Source organism: Sinocyclocheilus anshuiensis, unplaced genomic scaffold (assembly GCF_001515605.1).
Source record: "Sinocyclocheilus anshuiensis isolate Anshui unplaced genomic scaffold, SAMN03320099.WGS_v1.1 scaffold891, whole genome shotgun sequence".
Lineage (NCBI taxonomy): Eukaryota > Metazoa > Chordata > Actinopteri > Cypriniformes > Cyprinidae > Sinocyclocheilus > Sinocyclocheilus anshuiensis.
The window spans coordinates 419,267-440,511 of NW_015546076.1; the positions used below are offsets into that span (position 1 = coordinate 419,267).

Genomic DNA, 21,245 nt, shown 5'->3' on the forward strand with positions numbered 1-21,245 from the left:
ATCTATCTATCTGTCTGTCTGTCTGTCTGTCTGTCTGTCTATAACATTGCACTGTGAAATAACTTTCATAATTACATTATTTGTATTCATTTAATTACATTTTTGTACTGTACATTTTTTGTCACAGGTCAGCACTCCATGTTCAATTTTGAAGGTTCTTAAGGACACAAAATATGTCAGATATGTGATTTCTCAACATGTGCCAGATAGGAAGTGTAGGCTAGGACATTACAATTTCCAGCCAAGCGGCACAAGTGAGTCATTACAGTAGGGGGCCGTGTAGCTCGTGGGATCTCTAACTCAGCTGTCACATCTGAGAGTTTGCCCTCGATTAACAAGTGATGTGTCAGCGGGCACACAACCCCACACACAACGTTATTTGTTTGGTGATGGACTGGTGTCATGACAGTCTAAAGATTATGTTTAATGAGGGAGCAATTAACAGATCCTCCGCAGCTGCTTGGTGCTGATAAGAGATGTGTTGGAACTCCTGAATCCATCCTCCACTTCAGCGTCTTCATCGTCCGGCACTCTCCTGATATTATCAACTGGGTCAGTCTGTGCATGGAGTTAGTTTATTGTCTGGTCAGAGAACATAAGTGAGAAGAGGTTCAGCTCAGACAAATGGATCTCCTGTACTTCAGTTTCTCATAAATCTGACAAGGCTAAATCCATCTTGGAATGTAGTTGTTTTGGGACAAACAGTCTGGCCTAGACCTTAAAGATTTTGGGTTAATCACCAAGAATGAATTGCGGCCACTAATAGACAACGTTCCCGGATGTCTCTCCTAACAATGACCTTGCTGCTTGTAAATGTTTAGTGAATTCGTTCCTTTACATTATATTCAGCATGACACATAATGGATTCTGTCTGGTCTCATTTTGGTTTTGGTAGATCTTGGTCTCGTTTTGGTAGATGTGTGATTGATTTACTCCAATGAATATACACTACTATTCAAAACTCTGGGGTCAGTAAGATTTTTTTAAATAAATAATTCTTTAATTCAGCGAGGACACATTAAATTAATCAAAAGTGACAGTTAGTGCTTAAATTGTTACAAAAAATATATATTTCCAATAAATGCTGCTCATTTAAACTTTGTATTTAACAAAAAAAATCCTTACAAATCCACAAAAATATTAAGCAGCACAACTGTTTTCAACATGGATGAAATCAGCATATTAGAATGATTTCTGAAGGATAATGTGAATAAATTGTAAATTATTGAAAACAGTTTTCTAAACTGAAAAAATATTTCACATCATTACTGTTTTTACTGATGTTTTGATCCAATAAATGCAGACTTGGTGAGCAACAGATACTTATTCCAACCCCAGACTTTAATTGTAATTAAAGAGTTTCTTCCTGAGTGGCATTAAAAAAAAAACACATAAATAAATGGTACAAAAAATGCATAAAACAAAAAGGTGTTATCCTGTGCAAAACTTGCTAAGGTGTTTCTTGGTGCTTACTTATTGGCCTATGCAGGTCAAACAAGCCCATCCCCAAGTAACTATGATATTCTGGCTTGAAAAGTCTCAGCTCCACAAGCCACGACCTGATGTGTTATTTATCCAATGTAATTTATTTAGGAAGAGTTATGTGGCAAAGTTAAAGGGGTCATATGACGTTCCTAAAACGAACGGTATGTTATGTATTTGGTGTAATGCAATGTGTTTATGCGGTTTAAGGTAAAAAAAAACACATTATTTTCCACATAATGTACATTATTGTTGCTCCTCTATGCCCCGCCTTTCTGAAACGTGTCGATTTTTACAAAGCTCATCGGTCTGAAAAGCGAGGTATACGCTGATTGGCCAGCTATCCAGTGCGTTGTGATTGGCTGAATACCTCAAGCGTGTGACGGAAATGTTACGCCCCTTACCATACTGTGATGCCCTGTCCTGGAGTGACGAGACAAAAACAATAAAACACATTACAAACGAGGCATTTGTTGCATCCAGTGGGGACATAATTACTGATTATAATGACTTATACTGTCTTTTTACGCGTTTTCTGTTTCTGAATATCGCTTTGGATTTGAGAGTCTTTGCAACTTTACAGATCTTCTTTATGTACCAAGAGCTTGTAACACTCCAAAGATAAAGGAAAAATTGAAATCGCATCATATGACCTCTTTAAATACTTAGGGTTTGTGGTTAATTCAAATCCATAACATTTAGGATGAGCAATAGTACTAGCATTTGCAGACACTATCAATTAAAAATAACCCTGTTTCAGGCACTAGTCCACATGCGCCAACTAATGTCCACGTGTCAGCATCCACAAGCTCCGCTAACGTTTCCTGGGAACCTGGATATGACGGAGGCTTTGAACAGACGTTCTCGGTCTGGTATGGCCCGGTGTAAGTCATGTCAGCACCCCCTCTAATTATAGTTCCTTCCTCTTTTTTTTTCTAAATGTACTTGTGACTTGTTGTAGTCTTTTTTATTCTAATGTGTTAAAGCTATGGATTACATGGATATGTAAATGCAATGAATCAATGGGAATGTTTAAGCTCAATTTATTTACATTTCACTGTATTTCAAGAAATAAATCATATGCAATATTCTTGTTATTAAAGTTTTAAAATGCAACTCATTGGTATAATCCAATAGAAAGGTGAAGAATGATTTAGGGCCACATGACTGGCTGTCCATACCTGTGCCCGGCTCTCAGATGTGGTTGGTGGTCCAGGGGTTGGAGCCAAAGACTGCCTATCAATTTAGTGTGTTGGCCCAGAACAAGCTGGGCACCGGCCCCTTCAGTGAGGTAGTCACTGTGACTACAGGAGGTGGGTGACACTTCTACACAAACTAAACCTTTTAATGGACCTCTGAATGACCCTCCACATGAGATATGTTTACAACCTCACTTTATCTTTCCCAGGGTATCCCATTAGTACCCCTGAACCACTGGTGCTTCTAACTCCACCACGGTGCCTCACAGCCAACCGGACACAGCAGGGTGTTTTGTTGACATGGCTTCCTCCGGCCAATCACTCTTCACCAATCGACCGTTACATCATCGAGTTTCGTCTGGGGGAAAGGTGGGAGGTTCTGGATGACTTGATTCCTGCCACTGAGACTGAGATCATAGCAAGAGATCTTATTCAGGTAACACTTATTGCTTTAACATCACTACTAACATACATGGAAAATATACAGTGGACTCTGCAAATAAATCAAATAAATGTAGCCTTGAAGAGCATAAGAGGCTTTCAAAAACATTTTTAAAAACGTACTGACCAATACTTTTGTATGGTATGCGTGTACTCTTTCAGTTACCCATAAATAATAAAGGTGCAGATAAAGTCAGTGTTTGCAGTTTGAAACCCAATTTACTTTTGTCGTGTGATGTATTTCTGAGTGAAAATAATGTCTATTTTAAAGAAATTCAATTTAGTGATGTCCATCTTCTTTCAGAGCATTGCAGTTCTGTGACTATTTAAAGAAATGCAGTGAGGGAATGCATTTCCGCTGAAAAGCTTAGAGGATGCCATTTTAATTCAGTCTGACATACAGCAGAGTCTGCTACAAATGTTCTTGTTACAAATCTGTTGGTAGATCTGACACTTCAACCTGCTGGCCTCACAGGATTTGTGACCCACTGACCTGTTTCTCTGTCTCCCAGGACTCTTGGTATGAATTCCGAGCGCTGGCTGTAATGGATGATCTTGTCAGTGAGAGCAGTAATGTGGTGGGAGTGTCAAGTACAGGTGAGAATAAGGGCTGTCACTAAAATGCACCAATTCATTGCTTTAGCCACCTTTAGCTTCACTGCCTTCTGCTGCTTATTGTAGTTAGTGCCCTACTATATGTTTTTTTGTTGTTGTTGTAGATGTGATACAAGGGTGACATGCACCTAATTTTTGGTGGGGGCACCAGTGGCAGTCCTGGCTTATTTAAGATATGACCAAAAAGAAAAAGTTCAAGTTAATTGCAGATTTAGTTAATATAGTTGTTTAAAGGGGTCCTATTATGCTTTTTCACCTTTTCAATTTTAGTTAGTCTATAATGTTGCTGTTTAAGCATAAAAAAGATCTACAAAGTTACAAAGCTCAAAGTCCAATTCAAAAGGAGATATTTTATTTAACAGAAATCACTTTTCAAAAACTACAACGAACGACTCATTTGGACTACAAAGCATATTTTCCGGGATTTGTGATATCACAAATATCAAAACAAAATCAAGACTTTGTAAAAGAGCATAATAGGACCCCTTTAATAGATCACCATGCATTTTTGTTGTATGATAAAGCTGAAGTGTCAATAGGACTGACTCAATTTAGATGTGATTGCTGCCACAGGATGTTAGATAAACTTTTCCTTACCTACAAAAAAAGGTAATTAATAAAGATAATAATTTGTTTTTGGAAGTTGCATTCAAAATCCTCTTGGCTCAAAAATTTGAAAGCCACATGCCCTCTCGATCTAAATAGGCAAGGTGCTTCTGATCTGAAAGGCTGCAGTTGTGTTAACACTATGCTGTAGTCTGCTTTATAATGCACACTAACTGAATCACTGTCATTGATCATGTTAACCTGCTTTTGTGAATATATGCTTGCTGCATTCTTCCATCCTAATTTCATGTTCTGGAGTGTGTTTCCTCTCTCAGACCCCTTCCCTCCCACAGAGATCTCAGATGAGGGGCTGGCCAAGCCAGTGGTGGCCGGCATCGTGGCCACCATCTGTTTCTTGGCGGCTGCCATCCTCTTCAGCACGCTTGCTGCATGTTTTGTCAACAAGCAGCATCGTCGCAAGCTCAAACGCAAACGAGGTAAGTCCTTCTTAACTTCAAGACACAGTTATCTGTCTCTCTTGTTTTAAAGCTAAAATGTTGTTTTGTTGTGGTGCATATCACAACTTTATTGGATTTGTAAATTTTTTTTTACATCTTTTCAGTCTATATTGCATTGCATACCAGCTTCAGCATTGCAGTGGTTGAGATAAAGATCTGAAGTATATTGTCATGCTGATGTGGCATTGTGTGATTTGTTCTTAGACCCTCCACTATCGATTACGCACACAAGGAAAAGCATTGAATCTCCGTAAGTACCAGTGCATAGTAACATCCATCATACTTTGCACTTCTGCAAATCTGTTGACTATCAGGCTCATGGCTGTAGAGAGAGAGAGAGCATGTACAGTTTGAGAAATCAAACAGCTGACCCTAGCAGCTGCTGTGTTACCGTGAGGGATACATGGAGGAGGATTTGAGTGGTCACTAAAGTGGCTGCTATAAATGCATCTGTGCTTACCTCTGCTTCTCAGCAGTGAGATGCATTGATTTGCCATTATGAACAATCTTCTCAAGCTCTTTCTTTTTTTTTTTTTTTGCCGTCCAGTCAGGTTGTGATAGAACCTTTCAATAACACAAGAATATAATATAAACATGATGCTTATCCCCCAGCTCCTCTGAATTGATCAGTGCAGGCATGGCAGCATGTCACTCTTACAATTAACCAGTGCTAAAGGAAGGAGAACATTAAGGGTAGCACCTCCAACCCAGTTCAAACTGGGACTCATGCTCTTATCCGATTCCATTGTGGTCTTCATAGAGCTGCAGTCTCATGCTCCCATCCCACCCATTTCCACATAGCAGTGTGGAACCATAGTCTGGTTGACGGCCGACTCTGCCCCGTCTCTATTGTGTTTTTGTTACCGCAGGCCTCCTCTTACCCCTTTGCCTGGCATTGAGCCCTACTGGGAAGAGCCAGACAGGAGCAGCTACAGGCCCCCATCCACCAGCCCTCAGTGAGTGCTTGCACCTGCATCTCTCTCTGCAGCAGGCGCTAGCATGTGCTTGTCTGCAGTAGCTGCATGTTTTCGGTTAGTGGTGCAGAGCTAAAATGTTTCTGTGGGGGAATAGACAACTTCAGCCCTCTGCTGCTCCTAATTTTGACACTTGTTTGACCACTTATAACCAGCAAGATGGATTATTATTAAGGAGAGTTCGGTGAAGATATAGTTTAGCTGATATTTTGTTAGCTCACTGGTGCCTATACTGACTTATCTGTTTCTGTGTCCTGTCCCCATTCTGTTGTTCCCCATTATCTCTCACCCTGACATCGTCTTTCACTTTAAGATGGCCTTTAAATGAACATCAATGTTTAATCTAATTACAATTATGAAAAGCCATGTGGATAAAGACTAATTACCCTAAATTGTGTTAAATTACAAAATAAGTACATAGAACAAAAAAAGTGTAAAACCATGCAATTTTCATTGAATTATATTCCATGTTTTAGTATGTAGCGATTCTTGTTTTGATAGTGCTGATTTTAAGTTCTGGTATTCCCCAGGGTTCATGTCCTAAGCCCCATTTCTTTTTTGATTGATAGGCTGTCCTCTGGGAAGATCAGTCCTGAGAGCATCACTTCCTCCCGGCCCCCATCTCTGGCCAGCGTGGATGGCCATGGTCTTTACGTTAAGAAGTTGCCAAGCCCTAGGAAGGAGAAAGAGCTTTCCCTCTATATGAAAACCAAGAGAGCAATAACCAGTAAGAAGTACAGCGTGTCCAAGCACGAGGCTGAGGTCACCACACCCATCGAGCTGATCAGCCGTGGACCTGATGGCCGATTCGTCATGGTTCCCAGTGACATCGACACGTCCCTCAAGCCACGACGCATTGAGGGTTTTCCTTTTGTGGAGGAATCAGACTTGTATCCTGAGTTCCGCCAATCAGATGAGGAGAACGATGACCCAGGGCCCCTACCCCCAGTCATGGCCACCCTCAGGCCCCAGATATCCCCTGTGTCCTCCAGCCAGGAGTCCTACATGCAGCCCCCAGCCTACAGCCCCCGGTTCCAGAGGCCTATGGAAGGTATGAGCATCTTGGAGGGTAGTCGGCTTCAGGCCACAGGGCAGAGCCGGGCCTCCCATTTTCACAGGGTCTTCCCTCCAGGCCCCTTCTATGGCTATCTAGGTAGTGGTGCTGAGGTGGAGCTTCACCCTCCTTTTTACATGCCTGATGTTAGTCCACGTAGCTCTGCCATGTCCTCCTCACCTTCATACCCCCCTGAGGGGCCGTTCCGCCATCCCACCATCCCAGAGGAGAGGGAGGAGCTGAGGATCCATCAGTATGGTGCCCCCAGCCATGCCCTCCCACTGGTGCATAGCCCTCCCTCCTCTCGCTCGACCGAGATCTGGCAGCCTCCTGACTTCCCCTTTCTAGGTCAGGAGGGTCCCCGTCTCGCTCTTCCACCACGTCATTCCTCATATCTCCACCGGGACCTCCCTGAGCCCCCGCCATACCCCTCCCATAGTCGTACTCTTAGCACCACCTCTCAGCTCCCTTCAAGCTCTGCTTTTCTCCAGCTGGAGGCCCCTAGAGCCCACCTGAGCAGATCTCCCAGCAGGTTTCCACCTCAGGGCCCTTCAGCCAAGCATATAACTATGCAACAGGCCCAGACTCTGGGGCAGTTGAGACACACTGCCCACGGTATGGGCGTACCAGTGTTGCCTTACTTAGGCGCCACAGCCCGCATGGGGAGCCCAAGCACACTGCACAGTGAGAGCTCGGACGGCTGGAGGTCTGAGGCCCAGCCTTGGCTAAGCCCCAGGGCGGCACGAAGGATGGATCTCGGCCTGCAGCAGGTGGTCCTGCAGCCGTCACGACTCTCCCCTCTCACCCAAACCCCTCCCAGCTCACACGCCGGCTCTCCACACATTCTCGTCCGCCCTCCTCCCCGCCCCAGCATCCTGCGGTCTTCCCGCTCTCAAGAGATGCCCGAGAGTGCCCGTCACCCCGCCAGTGTCTCCTTCTCCCGAAGGTCTCTCTCCTCTTCCCCTGCCACTTCACCTACCCAAGGCCAGAGCGGCCAGCGGCCCAGCCTCAGCTACCATGCCCACATGGCCTTTGCCACAGCCGCGGCCAGCTACCCCTCCCAGTCCCCTTCACCCCCTGCGGAGAGCAGTGATGCTTTCGGCCAGATGCCATCTCAGAGAAGGACAGATGAGGAGATGCTCCCCTCAGAACCCTCTCCAGGGTAGGTGAACTGTACCATTGGAGGCTCCAAAATGACAAAGGAGATTGTTATTCATCATCTGTACCGCAAAAGCAATGCTTTCATGCTTTTGCGATTTTCGATTAAAATATTTTTACATGTACATCTTACTATGAACTATTTACATATGCAAAAATGTCCATGTCCTCCAGTATAACTCCTTATTGGGTTCACAGGATAAATTTCCATACTTTTTCATTTTCTTCAAATCCTATTCTCCTTTAACCTTTGAACAGTGTGATTTTGATATAGGAAATTATCATAGTGTATAACGTTTTCATGATTAAGGATTTTCTAGTGCATCCATGATGATCCCATGGCTCTTCCTTCTTTGCCCTCTTTTGTGGGCTGATCACATCACTCACCCTCTCCAGCTCATTTCCTTCCATTTCTCTCACTTCCTCTAACTCAGGGCTTTGACCATCAAGGTGGCCATCTTAGGCGGCCTTCATTGCCAGGGATGAGTGTGCACTCATCTCTTACAACACTCATCCTCATCTAGAGTAGAGACGACACTTTTCTGTGGAGACTCTAGTAGTCTTACCCTCTTTGTTTTTGATTGATCTCAGCTATCTGGGCAGCATTGTTGTGACCAGGTCCTCTACACCACAATAGGTAAGGGTCGAATCCATGTCTGAAAGGGGAGGGGTTTGCAGGCGGGGTCTTAAATCATTCTCATTTAAAGGGGAATGACGTTTTTGACAATTTTTTTTTTATTACATGATATCAGTTATAAAAAAAAATTGGTAAATATTCTGAATAGTTTTATTGCTGGAATATAAACAAGACCATTTTTTCAGCAATGCTTATCAAAGTATTTCTGCAATTATTAAATGCAGGCAATTTTTTCAGGAAATTTTGCACTTGTGCCCTTTTAGAGGCACACTTGGATATTCCCCTTTAAAATGTTGTTTCCATGTACAAAAATATCATGCATGCCTTTTCTAAATATTCTTCCTCGATGCCGAATCAGTAACAGCAGTTCTCAAACTAAAATTTCTTGTCACATTTTGTCGTCCTAGTGGTTTGGTTCCTTTCTTTTATGTGACTGTTCTTTACTGGCCATTCTCCCCTTCCTGCCATCTCTTCTCCTGTCAGCATGGTGAAGCCACTGTTCAGTGTATTCATGGTAACCAGAGTGTGTTTGATGTGGCGGACTTTAGTGCTCAGTCATGTCTACCACCCCCCTCTATTAATCACTTTCATTTTCTCTTTCCACAGCCTCAGCAGCAGGGGAGACTGTCTGTAAACACTTTGTGTTTCTGTGCCTTGTGAACACATGAGTTATTGGCTGACTCTTCAGTATGGAAGTTTGAGTGTCATGATCTCTGCCATGATAGAGGAATGGCATGTGCGAATAAAAGACTACACTTTACAAGAAACGTGACCTCTGTGGTCAGTTTAATAGGAAACCAGTGAGCTTACTGGGAAACAGGAGATTTTGGCTAGTTGTTATTTGATTGGACAGTGCTGGCAGCATGACAGCAGTGTACAACATGAGGTAAAAGGTTTATTCATGCTAATTTAGGTGTATTCTGTAGTAAATGAATGGTGAAAATGCTAAATTCAACTCACCAGACTAATTGAACTAACACAACGTGCTTTTAATTTGCAGAGTACCCATCTAATGAGGAAGAGTCTTTGTTTTTGTTTTGTTTTTTTATTATGATGATCAATGAAAAGAGGCCAATTAATATTATCAAGATTTCATTTTGATAAACAGTATTTTCTACATAATATTTAACAACACTTGCAATTTGCCAAAAGTGATTAATTGCTAAATTGAACAGTACATGTTGATGAATGGTACATTTGTCATGAAGGTTTTGCACTTGGCATTGGGGCAGCCAGTGTTTCCTGTCGGGGGCTAAATCTCAGTTTGATCAGGCCGGTGGAGGGCAGCGCACCCTGGTGGCGGTGTAAAGTAATGCATCATTGTGTTTGTCTCTAACAGGGAGCACCTAGGTGCAGTGAGAGTCCCTGCAGGGTCTGAGAGCTTTGAAGCACTGATTTATTATTGTATTAATATAGCCAAGAAATCAACAGCCAACAAGAACAACAACTCCAGATTCAAGAAAAGGACAGGTCAGTTTCACCTGTACATTACATACTGGGAGAAATGGACATGTTATCTCCCCTGATGTCCTAACTACATGCTTATTTGTTTATTGATTTTAAGAAACCACCCAAGCATGCTAAAAACAACCACCCACAACACCTTAACATTGTGGCAGTGGCAGTGAGGTTGCATGCACAGGCAACGCTCGCATTTTCTTCTGAAAATGTCAAAATCTATTCTGTTGCTGTGTCTCATTTGCTCTGCTGTCTCTAGATGTGTCCACCTCTCAGACCCAGCAGCCGCATGCATCTCAGGCCTCTGAGCAAAGAGAACATCTCAGCTCTCCCTCAAAGAAAAAGTGGAAAAGTACACTTAGAAAGTCCCCCTGTCTTCATCTGTCCTCTCTGCTGCGTTGGCTTCACCCCAGAGAAGACAGAAAATCCCTCCTGGCCAGTATGGACCCTGCCCCCTCAAACTATGGTTCTCTGCTCTGAGAGCCCCCCCAAACACACTAAAACTTCTCCTGTGGGGCGGATCGTCTCCTTGTCCATTAGCAAAAATGTACAATGGACAAGCTCTCAGTACTGTTTTGTAATCAGTCTAAACTAGATATGATTTATTATGTTCTTCGGTTGGCACAATATACTACACATATCTGTATTTTCTGTAAATTTACTCAAAGAAAAAACATACAGGGGTGCTTTTTTGGAAGAAACAGAAAAGAACAGGACAAAAGCTTTTCATTTGATAATAAAATAAAATAAAATAATAGCATTCCATTACATGCTAGGAAAAATCTTGCTGGCCACTTCAGTTTTTGTCATAATGTTGCCAGAACTGTGTATATTGTGAAGGATAGAGTTAAATGCTCTGTACAAATATGTCTCTCAAGACGTGATAGTTACTACAGTTTTTTTTTCTTCCTTCTACAAAATATACCTCAAAAAAAGAGAATAGAAAAAAAAAGAAAAAGAAAAGGAATAAATAATCTGGAACATATTTCAGCACTTCTACTATATTTTGTGCAAGCTAGTGCAATTCATTTTGGATGACATGTTAGTGGCAAAGCTTTGACAGCATTACAGAATATGAGGGAATAATTGTAAACCCAGAAATGACAATTTATTTATTTATAAAATATGAAATATGAAATATAAAGCACAGAATATCATAGAAATTGTAAGCTTGAAAAGAATGACTGCAGTACTGGACTGGTCCTGCGACAATGTTTGAACAGTTATTCAGATTTCGTAAATTCCATGCAAAGGCAGGTGGAATTGAAAACTTGCTTTCTTATTTATTTTTTAAATAATTGCCATTATATCTGACTAAAATTATTGGACAGCTTTAAGGCACTTTTTATCTGTGTTTAATATTAAGATTAATATTAGCCCCCTGCTGAAAAATGATTCAGGTTCACATTCAATTTTAGAAATATCTTTTTTGACATGTTCAGATGGCATAAGTGCAAATGTAATATTTAAACGGAAGTAGAATTACTTGGTCCTTGTCTTGCACAAATGTAACTAGAAGTGGTGAAATGCATTATTAATCTTTTCGTCACTTCCTTGAAGTAAATAATTTGTTATATGTTTGCTTTGGACATACAGTACACCAAGGAAGTACAGTAGATATTGTGCAGACTAATGAAGACATCAATATAACAGAAAAATGAAATAGTCCTTATTCTAATCAGTTGAAAAAAGATTACCAGTCTTCTTGGTTACTTACAAAAGTGAACCTCCAAAATTAGCTTGAATCTTTTTGAAAAAAAAAAAAGTAAAAAAAAAATAAAAATAAGGATATTGTATTCTAATCTTTACTATTTGCCATCCATCACATCTCATCTGATGACATGGCAAACAAAGTTTGTGTTATTTGAATTAATGATAAGTTTAGTATTTCTGAAGGATGTTAATTGTCTCTAGTGTTCACTAACAGCTGCTGATCTGCTACCTACAGTGAAAGCTAATCGAGCGCGTGTTAGTGTAGTTTAACCGATGGTGAATGTATGATTTGCTCTTAGAAGTTCAGATTTATCTGGATATTTTCAATGTGATGTTTCTCTCTTTTACGCGCCGATGCGAACAGCTCCAAAATGAATCTTCTTCGTGAATTGAATAATGAGGTACAGCTTAATGGGAAACTGAATGAAATCTCATGCATTACTTGAATAAGGCTGAATATCCAAGCAGGAAACACTAGGGGAAATTCTGTGCATAGAGATTTGTAGTAGCCATTTTGAGTTTAGAGGATTTGATTTAAGTGCCCAAAGGGCTGTTTACTTTGTCTTTCCTTTCTCTCTTTCTTGTATACAAGTCTACGTGAAAACGACTGCTCAGATATCTCACAGTAAATTTGAGCTATTGAGTATTAGGTCAGCAGACTCCATTGCTTATTTCTATGTACGTCTGCGTCATTAGGTGTACACGATTCGTAAGGCTGCTTTAATCGTATAGTCTCTGAGAGGAGAAGGGCAGTGTTTGTTTTTAGATATTCCTGATTACCTGTCTTTAGCTGTCGGGAGAGACGTGTTAAACTTAGACTTAACTCTGTTTTTGCTACATGTTTTGTCAAGTTCTGTCAAGAACTCATTGCTAACAAGTCCTACAACAACCACATAATGTTTACATGATCTAGAAATATAACGTGCAAGGATGTAGGCACATTGTACACATTATGACTTGGTGCTATGTCTTTTTGAACTCGTGGTGCTGTGGTTCAGAGGTTAACACACAAACTCAAGCACAGTCCTCTGTCTTAAACTAACTAAACTAGCTCCGTCGTGATTTCCGTTGTCGAGTTCTCCTGGTGAGCAGGACTGCAAGCAATAAAGCCTCACAGGGCAGGTCCTGTGCGCTCACTATCTTTCAGTATGAAAACGGTTAAAGTTGTTAAATAAAGTTCGGCTTTTGACATTCAATATGTGCTTACATTATCGCGTGAACGTTCGCCGTCACCATGAATAAAAACCTGCGTATTTAGAAAGATTTATAAAGAAGAACTTGCCAGTCTTGAGGAGGCAACATATCAATGTATAATCCATGAAATGTACCCACGGTATGATAGTAAATTTTTCATTTAGCATGTAAAGTACCTGGTAACTCAAGTAGGTGGAGGTCTGACACGTCAAGCGGCGGCATTTCTGTTTTATAGTTTTTTTTCTTGGACACGATGGAGCGATGCATCCTCGCATAAAGCTGTCACGCTGATTTAAGATGCACATGCAGTGTCGCTGTATATCTGCGGATGGTGATTGACGGCATTTTATTCAGCTCTGGTCTTTGAAGGGAGAACTCGACTGAAACGTTTCTCTTGAATATATACGATACTGTACAGGTAGATACGCCCCCCTTTGCTTGTGTAAGAGAGCTCATTTGCAGGAAGTGTCATATCAACTCTTTGATTGCCTGTAGCCTATACAGTTTTGTGCTTCTTATGGTGCTTCGTGAAACTTTTTTTTTTTTTTTGTGTTGATTGAACAGAACCTAACCTTGCATAATCAAGATATTTCACTCATTCGGACCTATCTGTCTTGTTTCAGATAATGTACATCTTTTTGTTCTCGATTCTTTTGCTGTTCATATTAACCAGCACTGAAAACTTAGAATGTAATACTGCATTATGCACTAATTTACGACTGTTTTAACATTAAACCTCATACTTAGAGCTTATTGGAAGCATATTTCAAATTGCATTGTGCTTTTTAACTGCTTTTGAATTTGTGTTGTACATTGTTTACAGATTATATTATCTAAAGATGTGTTCTGGGCAAACATGTTTTTCATCCTGATCACTTTACATGCAATGTATAAGAGACTGTTCTTATGTGAAGAAGAAGATCATAGATTTTTTTTTTTTTCAGAATTATTTGATTGAATGACCTGATCGAAGGCTTCTTTTGTTAATTAATCCCATTCATTTCAGGTATTATTCTTAAACAGTATGGTGCTGTACCAACGCCTTATGTACAATATTATTATGATGCATTGTTCGATTCTTCTGCCACTGCTAAGGAATTCTCCAAATTGCTAGACAACTCTGATTATGAAACAAGGTGCAGTGTGCCTCTATCTTCTTGTCCCTGATTAGTACTTCGCAGTATTTTTCTTGGGCATTCGGTGTCTCCACATACTCAGATGTTAAGATATGGTGCCTGGTGTGTCTTCATGCTGCTAGGAGTAAATGTTAAAGATGTTTTGTATCTGTACTACCAACTATTTAAGTATGACATTGACCTCCACAATAACTCAGCTGGACACTTCGATTAAGCATCTTGATATTAAAAGGGAACAACCCTGGAGTAAGCAAAGGCATTTTTAGAGAATAAAGGCAATCCCATTGTTATTTTATTTTGATTCTATTGCTTTCATCATTTTTTAATAAGTCTTGCTCTAGAATAAGACCCCAATCAAAAAGAATATGCTATCCTGACAAATGAATTATCCTTGTGAGTTACATCAATACCAGACCTGGGAATGAAACATATGGAGTGTTAAAAGTGTGTGTGTGTGTGTGTGTGCTGTCTTTAACAGCCCAATTGAAGTTCTGTATAGCGGAGCCGTTCAATTTGCATTGTTTACATCACCAGATAAGCCCAGATATGCACATTTTGGCAAGCTCTATTAGGTTGACATTTCCCAACGCTTTGGTCCATGTAATAACCCCGTAAAACTTTTTGTATTTTGATATAATAAAAAAACCAACAACAATTATATATATATATATATATATATATATATATATGTATATATAAGAGTGTATTTATTTCTTGACGAGTGATTTTTGACTGTTCGTATCTGCAGTGACCACTAGAGGCCACTGTTGCATATGTTAAATCTGATGGACTTACATTTCAAGCAAAATGCCTTGGAGGGAAGGTGTTTTCCAAAGGGTTGCCACAATGACTGATAATGTTGTCATGTAGGAAATTAAGTGTTCATCCAGGTGCAAAGTCCTCAACCAACACAACTCCCTCTCACACACACCTATTTATCTGAGGTGGGTGACACAAAACAGATAACACTGTGGCCCTGGCATTGGCCAGATAATTGAATAATTATCGTGATGATGTTGATGATGATTTCCCAAGGTAAAGTTGAAATAGACTGCTAAGTTTTGTTTAAACCTTCTATTGTCTTTGGGACATCTTTGCTTTAATGAAACAGTTGTGACCTTTTATCTTTGACCATTCAGAACATTATGAAGTTGTAGATGGCGTTTTTTTTTTCTTTTTTAAATCTGTGAACCAAATTAGACCTTAACAAATATTAAATTGTCTAAGATATTTATTACATTTCACATACTGTTCTCAATGATAGTTTGGCTTAGTTTAAAGGGATAGTTCACCTAGAAATGAACATTTTGTCATCATTTACTCCTCTTCCCGTTGTTACAAACGAGTATAACTTTGTTCTGTGAAGCACGAAAGAAACTATTTTGAAGAATTAAAACTTAGATTTTTCTCAATACAGCTTTTATGTTCCAGAGAATAAAGAAATTCATACGATTTGGAACGACATGAAGGTGAGTAAATAATGACAGAATTAGCATTTTATTGGGCGAACTACCATATGGTACATGGGGCACGAGGACCGTCATAAAAAAAAAAAAAAAACGAATTTTATTTGTAACCCCTTACAGCTGTAGTCCAGAATTCTTTAAATGTGTATTTCTCCATCAGTATTTAATGAAAAACCTGAATCAAAACTTTTCCTTGAGGGAAGTATTTTGTTCCTCTGTAGAACAATCATGAATATTTTAAGGTTTCCAATGTTGGTCAACTGACTCAAAATCTCAGGCGTGTTCTTTTAAGGACAAACAAGTGATAAATGGATCCTACTGATATCCACCTTGCTCCTTAGCCACGCCCCCAAACACACGCGTTCACTCAGTTAATCAGGTGATGCGTGAGAACGAACTTTCATGTGTCCTGTCCTGACTCGATGCACTCGCGCACATCTACGTTCACACGATGAAGGAGGCATTGGTTTGACTCTTTTTCACACGCATTCATAATGGCTCTGTGCTAGAGGGAAACAACTGTAGGATTTCGTTTGGGAGAGGAACGCTGAAACAATCACAGACAGGTGAGTGACTAGTATATATATATATATATATATATATATATATATGTATATATAAGAGTGTATTTATTTCTTGACGAGTGATTTTTGACTGTTCGTATCTGCAGTGACCACTAGAGGCCACTGTTGCATATGTTAAATCTGATGGACTTACATTTCAAGCAAAATGCCTTGGAGGGAAGGTGTTTTCCAAAGGGTTGCCACAATGACTGATAATGTTGTCATGTAGGAAATTAAGTGTTCATCCAGGTGCAAAGTCCTCAACCAACACAACTCCCTCTCACACACACCTATTTATCTGAGGTGGGTGACACACAAAACAGATAACACTGTGGCCCTGGCATTGGCCAGATAATTGAATAATTATCGTGATGATGTTGATGATGATTTCCCAAGGTAAAGTTGAAATAGACTGCTAAGTTTTGTTTAAACCTTCTATTGTCTTTGGGACATCTTTGCTTTAATGAAACAGTTGTGACCTTTTATCTTTGACCATTCAGAACATTATGAAGTTGTAGATGGCGTTTTTTTTTTCTTTTTTAAATCTGTGAACCAAATTAGACCTTAACAAATATTAAATTGTCTAAGATATTTATTACATTTCACATACTGTTCTCAATGATAGTTTGGCTTAGTTTAAAGGGATAGTTCACCTAGAAATGAACATTTTGTCATCATTTACTCCTCTTCCCGTTGTTACAAACGAGTATAACTTTGTTCTGTGAAGCACGAAAGAAACTATTTTGAAGAATTAAAACTTAGATTTTTCTCAATACAGCTTTTATGTTCCAGAGAATAAAGAAATTCATACGATTTGGAACGACATGAAGGTGAGTAAATAATGACAGAATTAGCATTTTATTGGGCGAACTACCATATGGTACATGGGGCACGAGGACCGTCATAAAAAAAAAAAAAAAACGAATTTTATTTGTAACCCCTTACAGCTGTAGTCCAGAATTCTTTAAATGTGTATTTCTCCATCAGTATTTAATGAAAAACCTGAATCAAAACTTTTCCTTGAGGGAAGTATTTTGTTCCTCTGTAGAACAATCATGAATATTTTAAGGTTTCCAATGTTGGTCAACTGACTCAAAATCTCAGGCGTGTTCTTTTAAGGACAAACAAGTGATAAATGGATCCTACTGATATCCACCTTGCTCCTTAGCCACGCCCCCAAACACACGCGTTCACTCAGTTAATCAGGTGATGCGTGAGAACGAACTTTCATGTGTCCTGTCCTGACTCGATGCACTCGCGCACATCTACGTTCACACGATGAAGGAGGCATTGGTTTGACTCTTTTTCACACGCATTCATAATGGCTCTGTGCTAGAGGGAAACAACTGTAGGATTTCGTTTGGGAGAGGAACGCTGAAACAATCACAGACAGGTGAGTGACTAGTGTTGATTTTACCTCTGTTTGCTTGCGATTTGCATCTGCACTTGTAAATATTACAATATATTATCCATAATGCAAATCGCGCCTTTTTGCTAGTGGTCAAGTCAAATCTAGCCGCGCCGTTATAATTTCCTTAATTACCTCCATTTTATTCACCCTAAAACTGTTTAGCCCTAGTTACGAAACATAGACACAACGAGTCTTGATCAGAGAACTCTAAAGACCCTGACCGGTGTTGTGCCGAATTCTGCACCCCTGCCAGATTATGCACCCCCTCCTTGAAGTCGCTACCTGATTGCCTAATCCCAGCCCCACCCCTAATCCCAACCCCTCCCCTAATCCTAACCCCTCCCCCACACCTACTCCTAAACCTACCAATATTAGGGGGTGCATAATCTGGCAGGGTGCAAATTTCGGCACTACACCGGAAGCGCTGAAGTCACATGCTGTTGCCCATGACAACAGTGCTCATTTTATTGCTACCAGCCAAAAGCAAGATTTCAACATCACTATAGAATAAAGTTTACTTCTACACCTCCTTAGTCACGTAACAATAAACGCATACTTGTGAATGAATAGGCCTATTAACCTTTTTCCTGTCTGAAAACATTCCACGTCAGATATTCAGATATCCAAGACTGACCGATTCCAGAAGGATTTCAAGACGATCTGTCACTTAGCAACCACATCAATGTGCAGCTTTCACACAATCCCATACACAAGTAAATGATGTCTCGTGTCTTTAAATCATGTTCAACTGTTCACTGAATTCTAGTGGGGTCCAAAGGTCTATAAACATAAGTGAAAATGTATTTTTATTTTATTTTTATTATATATTATATTTCATACTATTAATATTATCTATCTGTCTATCTATATCTACACACACACACATATATGTAATTAATGATGTTATGAATATTTTTATATAATTTTTTTATATTAGGAATATTCAAAATAAAATTGCAATAATAAAAATTACGTAAACATTATATAGGCCTAATATATAAAATTACTATTATTATTATTATTCAAAATATTATAAAGATTTAAAATATTTTGTAATATAATTTTATTTGTAATAATCTAAATATTTTAAATAAAATTGTGTTAATAAAATTGTAATAAAAAATATATATGATTAAAATATTTTGAATATAATTTTATTTTGAATATGATTAATATTGAAAATAAATTAATAATACAATTTTAAATAAATTATTATTAATAATTATTTAATTTAAAATACTATTTAAAATCAAATTTAAATCCCAGATTTTTAATGTAGTTTTAGACATTCAGACCCTTTTGTATTCTTATATGTATGCAAAACAAAGAATACAGACCACAAACTGTTGCTCATATTTTGAAATACTGAATTCCAAAGCGTCTTCTCACAACCTGTTCAAAAGAATGAAATAATCGTTATTTAAGTCGCCGTACAGGCTGTGTAAATAGGTTTGGATTAATCACTAGATCACCTGTGTGTTTATGTATTCAAGGTGAATCTAACCCTCTCAGGTACCTGCATGCACACATGGTGCTGTCTTTCCTGTCAGGGAGCGTTCATTCTGCTGAGTCAACATCAAGCTTCTGCCTGTCAGCACTTCTGATAGTAGGGCCGGAGTGTGAGAGGAATATTTTGTCGTTTTCATATCTCGTTACTCTATCAGAACCAATAGATCATAAATTATGTGCATGTCAATTTTCATACAGGTGGTTAAACTCTCTCTGTGGGTGTGTCACAATATTCCAGCATTCCTTTTGTTTGTACTTCACACTTGAATTATTGATGGCATAGCATATAGTTGCTTTAAGTCTTGTGCAAGCCCTGTATTCATCACGGTCATGCATCACTGAACATGGCACAAACTGTTCTCGCCATTGATTTTCTTTTGGTTCATTTGTATTTCAAGGTCCACAGTCGCCATTTAGCCAACTGATTTTTGCATGAATTCGAGTGCATTCTTTATCAGTAGTTCAATGCGACTATGATTTAATAGCTATATTTATAAACATCCACCATGTGCAAATAGATGTTTTTATAACTGGTTTACCTGTTTTACATTCATTCATTCCTTCCTTCCTTCCAATTAATATAGCTAATTTATGGAAATATAAAGTAACTAAGTCTACCACCTGCGCACATAACAGACTTTGCTTGCTTGTTTGTTTAAATTAATATTGCCTTTGTCACAGTAATGGCATTATAAAGTAAACAAACAAGCCCACCATGTACATACACATTCATTCATTCATTCATTCATTGCAATTAATATATCCTTTGATGCTGTTATGTTAATAAAAATAAGTAAATAAATCCACCATATTACATATCTATTTATTTATTGCAGTGAATATAGTATTTGATGCTGTTATGGCAATAAAAGGAAATAAATCCATCATGTTCATAAATAAATATTATTTTTATTGCAATGAGTATAGCCTTTGATGCAATCTTCAAATTATTTTGACAGATAGTTTACAATGTTTAATGACATTTGTAAGCATTTAATTTACATGAAATAATGATCGGTTAATCATTAGGTAATGTTTAATAAGTTTATTAGTAAACATTAACAAGCACATTATTTCATGTTTCTAGCTGTTTGAATATATATTAACTAATGAATTGTTTTTTAAGGATTTATTAATGAAACTTATTATAAAGTGTTACCCATTTGGTTATTTATTTATTGCGAATGATCAGCCTTTGACGCTGTTAATAATAAAAAGTAAGTAAATAAATTCACCATGTACGTGCATAACACGCATGTCCATATCACAGGCCTTCATCCTTTGCCAAGGTTGGAGGTTTATGTTAAAGTGCGGTCTCCTCCCTCCCCTCACAGACAGGCAGCTGTTGCAGTGACTCAGTATCATGGAGGCTTGCAGCGGGACTGCAGCAGCGACACACGGCAGAGTTCCAACACCTCTGAGAGACGCATGCAGTCATGATCCCTGTGAAGGGTGAGTAACAGCCTGCATACTTCGCCTCTCAGTGTGCAGTGTGCCCGACTACGGTTAGATATGCCGTATAGCGTGTGTCTGCCTGTGTGTTTCTCTTGCAAGGTTAGATGAGGCATTTTCTTTACATTTGGCTGAATCTCTGCATAATCAGGTGCAGTGCATGGTTTGGTTTTTGCACAACACAGGCGTTTTATGTGTCATGTGACCGGTCACCTTATTCTATTTATTTCAGCAGCACTGCATGCAGCAGATGTGAATTTGTCCCCTGGGGAGTAAATTATAGTGGTGATTTGTGTGCAACTGGTACCCTACAGAGATGATAACAAGGACAGTAGAGTCATCAATGAATTGTTGTACCACCCCAAGGAAGCAGGCATGGCTTATTGTAATAGTCAGTGACATGACACTTCTTTTATACTATGTTAATTTATTCATTAAATATGCAATTCATATAAAAAGAGCAGGGTGATAACTATTCTGATATCATCATCAAGTAAAAGCGTGATTAAAAGAATTTAAGTCTTGAAAGGAAAACCTTAGCATTAAGTACTACATCGAGTACTGTAGTTAGTATTTTATTATTATTTTTATTGAAAAAAAATTGCTTATTAGGCTAATATTAGACATTTTTGTCCGCCAGATCCAAGTCATGTTATGCAACCAATATGCAAAAACTTGCTGTGGGGGAAAAAAACACATATAGGCTAAAACAGGAAACT

General features: G+C 39.0%; 2 protein-coding genes across 7 annotated transcripts in view; both read left to right on the forward strand.

Annotated features, from left to right (window-relative positions):
* The window catches only part of igsf9ba (immunoglobulin superfamily, member 9Ba), a 76,666-nt gene extending 61,901 nt beyond the window's left edge, over positions 1-14,765 (forward strand). Inside the window, exons 12-21 of one of the 3 annotated variants that reach the window (XM_016501349.1) lie at positions 2,243-2,366; positions 2,620-2,795; positions 2,891-3,117; positions 3,635-3,719; positions 4,619-4,780; positions 5,006-5,051; positions 5,671-5,757; positions 6,345-7,991; positions 9,964-10,094; positions 10,342-14,765. In XM_016501349.1, the coding sequence (XP_016356835.1) occupies positions 2,243-2,366; positions 2,620-2,795; positions 2,891-3,117; positions 3,635-3,719; positions 4,619-4,780; positions 5,006-5,051; positions 5,671-5,757; positions 6,345-7,991; positions 9,964-10,094; positions 10,342-10,562 (2,906 nt within the window). In that variant the 3' untranslated portion in view covers positions 10,563-14,765. Of the gene's footprint in view, positions 1-2,242; positions 2,367-2,619; positions 2,796-2,890; positions 3,118-3,634; positions 3,720-4,618; positions 4,781-5,005; positions 5,052-5,670; positions 5,758-6,344; positions 7,992-8,578; positions 8,732-9,230; positions 9,540-9,963; positions 10,095-10,341 lie in introns of those variants that run through there. The other 2 variants (XM_016501350.1, XM_016501351.1) reach the window with 2 other exon arrangements.
* Positions 14,766-15,912: 1,147 nt separating this feature from the next.
* LOC107699902 (rho GTPase-activating protein 32-like) overlaps positions 15,913-21,245 on the forward strand; it is a 30,144-nt gene continuing 24,811 nt past the window's right edge. The window contains exons 1-3 of one of the 4 annotated variants that reach the window (XM_016501345.1): positions 15,913-16,157; positions 18,177-18,278; positions 20,409-20,526. In XM_016501345.1, the coding sequence (XP_016356831.1) occupies positions 20,438-20,526 (89 nt within the window). In that variant the 5' untranslated portion in view covers positions 15,913-16,157; positions 18,177-18,278; positions 20,409-20,437. Of the gene's footprint in view, positions 16,158-17,302; positions 17,548-18,176; positions 18,279-20,408; positions 20,527-21,245 lie in introns of those variants that run through there. The other 3 variants (XM_016501347.1, XM_016501346.1, XM_016501344.1) reach the window with 3 other exon arrangements.